The 4,133-nt window shown below is 36.9% G+C and overlaps 1 protein-coding gene across 1 annotated transcript; it reads right to left on the reverse strand.

Annotated features, from left to right (window-relative positions):
* Window positions 1–2,151: 2,151 nt before the first annotated feature.
* Window positions 2,152–3,075, reverse strand: LOC109693788 (olfactory receptor 2D3-like). The gene has a single exon (XM_020175343.2). It carries the CDS (start codon window positions 3,073–3,075, stop codon window positions 2,152–2,154), a length of 924 nt encoding a protein of 307 aa, XP_020030932.1.
* Between the last annotated feature and the right edge of the window lie 1,058 nt (window positions 3,076–4,133).

Below are 4,133 nucleotides of genomic sequence, written 5' to 3' on the forward strand. Positions count from 1 at the left end.
ACTGGCCAAGTGACAAGGACCCCTGCCCGCCTTCTAAGTTTCCAAGTGTGTCTCATGGCTCTGTTAGAGTAATCATTCTATATATCCCTCCCTGTGCCTCTTGTCTGGACTATTACCTGCTGCAGATAGTTAAACATGTACTTCTGCTAACATCAAGTCTTCCTTCATCAACCTTAAGTTAGCATTCATCACTGATCAAATGTATCTCTTTATGTTTTTTCAGATCATTTCTCACTTCTATCTCTCCCATGCATGTGCCCACATGTGCATGTGTATCTGTGCTCTATGACCAGAGGCCTCAGTCACTCAGAGACCATGACCCAGCACCAGCCCGCAACTGTTACTACTCTAGTTCAGGTCTTTCTCTTCTCTCTTCTCTCACCCAACTCTACTTTTCCTCCTCATTCTTTAGTCTCTCTGTGTTCATTCACTTCATCAGTACATGCTAGAAAAATGCTGCTGGAGATTTAATATCTTCCTACTTACAGAAAAAATATAAAATGTTTTTACCTTTTGATTACAAATTTAATACATTCAAGAAAATATTGTACAGGTGAAATGGAGAAATATGTTATCTATGATATTTATTGTTGTTATACTGGGGGTACAATGTGACTTTTACAAAAGTTCTTATAATATGTCATAATTGAATTCACGCCCTCTGTCATTCTCTTTTATCACCACTTTCCCCATTCCTGGACTAGTTTCATTACAAAACCAAGAGGAGGTGTACTAGTTAGCTTTCCATCACTGTAATGAAATATCTGAGAAAATGAACCTGTAAAGAGAACAGGTTTATTTGGAGGTTCCAGTTTACGGTAACTTTTGGTCTCTGTGATATATGGCCATGATGACAGTGCGGTGCAAAGCAAAATTGCTCATTGGAACCAGCTGTCATAGGCTCTTCCAGTCTCTGGCATCATTAGGAAGAAGAGTGAGAGAGAAAAGCCAGAGTCCCGCATCTCAAATGCATACCCCCAAGAACTTAAGTCCTATCGATGAGGCCCTACCTCCTAAAGGAATCTTGCCTCCGAGTATCACAATTCAGGGCATCCAACCCTTATTACATGGACCTTTTAAAGACATGTAACATACAAACTACAGCAGAAGGTTACAAACATGTTAAATGTATGAGCAGCACTGTTAAAAATAGAAAATGCACTGTAAATAATCCTTATACCCATCTACAGTAGAATGGATAAATCTTAATACAAATGGATATTATATAGATATTGAACAAAAGACCCAGAAGACCTAAATTCCTACCAATTATGTAAAATATCTTTTTACTATTTTTAAACTGAAAAATAATTATACAAATTTATTGTGTACCACATGAAACATTTATATGTATATATATTGTGGAACATCTAAGTTGAAGTAGTTAACATTCATATTGCCTCACATATAGTTTCATATGGTAAGAACATTAACACCTGCACTTTAAGAAAATTTTAATTCAGTCATTTTCAGAATTATATGAAAGTTTAGAACTGAATTCAAGGTACTTTTTAATCTAAAACTTTTTTCTTACTATTTAGCATTACAACTATTTTCTTAAATTTACTTTTAGAAAAATTCTACCATTCATTATTCCCTAAAACATATCTTTTCAATTTCAGATATTATTAAATTTATGATTGGAGGCCATGTTATAAATATAACCAAATTTTATGTCCAGTATCTCAGACATTACAAATATATCTGGGATGTTTAATATTTGTTTAAAAATATTTGACAAATGTATGCAAGAATAAAGGAATCATTTCATTGTTGGAAACATATGCTCATATTGTGATAGCTGGTTGCTGTTGCTACTGGTTCTTTGTTTTTTAATATGTATAGTTTTATACCTATTTGTTTATTTGTATGAGCTCAAACAGAAGATATTATCTTCCTTCTTTCATTGTTTCAATCCTGCCTCTCTCCCTTACGCTCTCCCTTCTTTTCATTTCCCTCTCATTTGTTTCTTTTATTTAACCTTACCTCTTTCTTGTGTATACCAACATACTTTTCTTTGGAAAGAAATAAAGGAAAACAGAAGATAGAAAAATGTAGAGGAAGAGAATACAATGGAGAAAATCTACAAGAAAATCCCTTCTCTCTGTATTCCTAAAATTATCATGAGACTCAGACATCAACATCTCTAAACTATTTTGCAGTTAGTCTCCTGAGAGCCCCTTTGACATCCTTGTTCCTCAGGCTATAAATGATGGGGTTCAGCATGGGTGTCACTGCTGAGTAGAACACAGAGATCATTTTATCCCTTTCATTCATTATCTTGGAGTTTGGCCTCATGTAGGCAAGTATTGCTGAGCCATAGAAGAGAACTACAACAAGAAGATGGGAACCACAGGTAGAGAAGACCTTGAGCCTGCCCTCTCCAGACTGCATCTGAGTCACAGTGGAGATGATATTCCAGTAGGAGACCAGGACGAGGGAGACAGGAACTAAAAGGATTACCACACCCATTGCAAAGATGGCCATTTCTGTGTTATAAGTATCTGCTGAGGCCAGCTTCAGGAGGGCAGGAGGTTCACAGAAAAAATGGTTAATGATATTATTTCCTCGGTAGGGAAGATGCAGTGTGAACATAGTGTCCACCAGAGACACAAATGCTCCACTGGCCCAGGACCACATGGCCAGCTGGACACATAGCGAATGTGTCATGATGGTGGAGTAATGCAGAGGCTTGCAGACAGCCACATACCGGTCATAGGACATCACTGCCAGCAGTGCACACTCTGTACCCCCAACCAGTAGTAAAACCATTATCTGTGTTGCACATCCAGCAAAGGAAATGGTTTTTCTTTTCACCAGGAAGTGGGCAAGCTCTTGGGGGACTGTTGTAGTAGAAAAACAGAGATCAGCAAAGGACAAGTTTCTAAGGAAGAAGTACATGGGTGTGTGGAGTATGGAGTCTATGTGAATGAGCACGATGATCAGCAGGTTTCCCAGCACAGTCAGCAGATAGATGGCCAGAAAAAGAAAGAAGAGCAGGACTTGTGTCTGTAGATCCTGTGAGAGACCCAGGAAGACAAATTCTGTCACAGAGGTTTGGTTCTCCTCTCCCATGAATAGTAATTCCTATTTGTAGAACAATGAAAAGAAATACATGAATCACTGATTTTAAAAAATTTAAGAAACTTATTTTATTAATCAGTATCCAAAATTGGGATATTGATTTCTGTCCTTTAACAGTTGTCCTATTTATGCCAAAAGAGCAAGTTCTCTTGGATCAGTTGTTTGGACAACTGAAAGATATTTCTATTCCAACCCCCTGTATCTTTTAGCACACCAGTGGGAAAGAATTGTTTACAGTGCTACATGATCAACCCTCAACTGGACCACCTAATGAGTGGTACTGATAGAAGACCAGAGTGCTGCTTTCAGGGCATCCTTCCTTTTATGGAGGTTTGGGAAATAAACAAATAGATGTGACTTTAAACCAGTTCAGTTTTATCCTTTATACTGTACAGTAACATTTATGAAGTTTATTTATGAGTTTTTTTCATTATATTTACAAAATCATGGTAAAGAATCACTCTGAACAAGGAATAGTTCAGTAAAAGGAGAAGTACCATTGTGTGAACCTGCCTCTTGCCCAAAAGCATTTATTTCCAACATAGAGGTTTCTTGGTAATATGGGTGAAAATAGCAGCCTCTTTGGTAGTTATACCAAGTAGCATTCTTGAAATATACCCTAGTCTGTGTTCTACACACTTTTGCCTCTGAGGATTCTTTCTAAACAGTGACACTCATGTCCATCTATCAAACATTTCCTGGTGCCAGTCGTTATTAACATCTTTTTTGCGTTCACCTTTAGTCAGATTTACATCCATATGAGATAGTTATTAATATTTATTCCTATTACACAGAAGATGAAAAAGGATTCAGAAATATTCTCAAACCATGGGAATGGTAACACTAATTGCCACCAATTGGACATTTTCTGGTGCCAGCCATTATTAATGGATTTATTTGTATTCATTTTAGTCTGCTTAAACTCCATATGAGATAGCTATTTTCATTTATTCCATTATATAGAAGATTTAAAAAGATCCAGATCTATCCTAAACCTGGTTGCTACGAGCCCTCCTCACTCTTTCTGTATCCTTCAATCTGTTTTCATT

The sequence above is a fragment of the Castor canadensis genome, chromosome 1 (assembly GCF_047511655.1).
Source record: "Castor canadensis chromosome 1, mCasCan1.hap1v2, whole genome shotgun sequence".
NCBI classification, from domain to species: domain Eukaryota; kingdom Metazoa; phylum Chordata; class Mammalia; order Rodentia; family Castoridae; genus Castor; species Castor canadensis.

Excerpts from the sequence above, each read along its gene's own strand:
- LOC109693788 (XM_020175343.2), bottom strand. The coding sequence starts at position 3,075 with ATGGGAGAGGAGAACCAAACCTCTGTGACAGAATTTGTCTTCCTGGGT.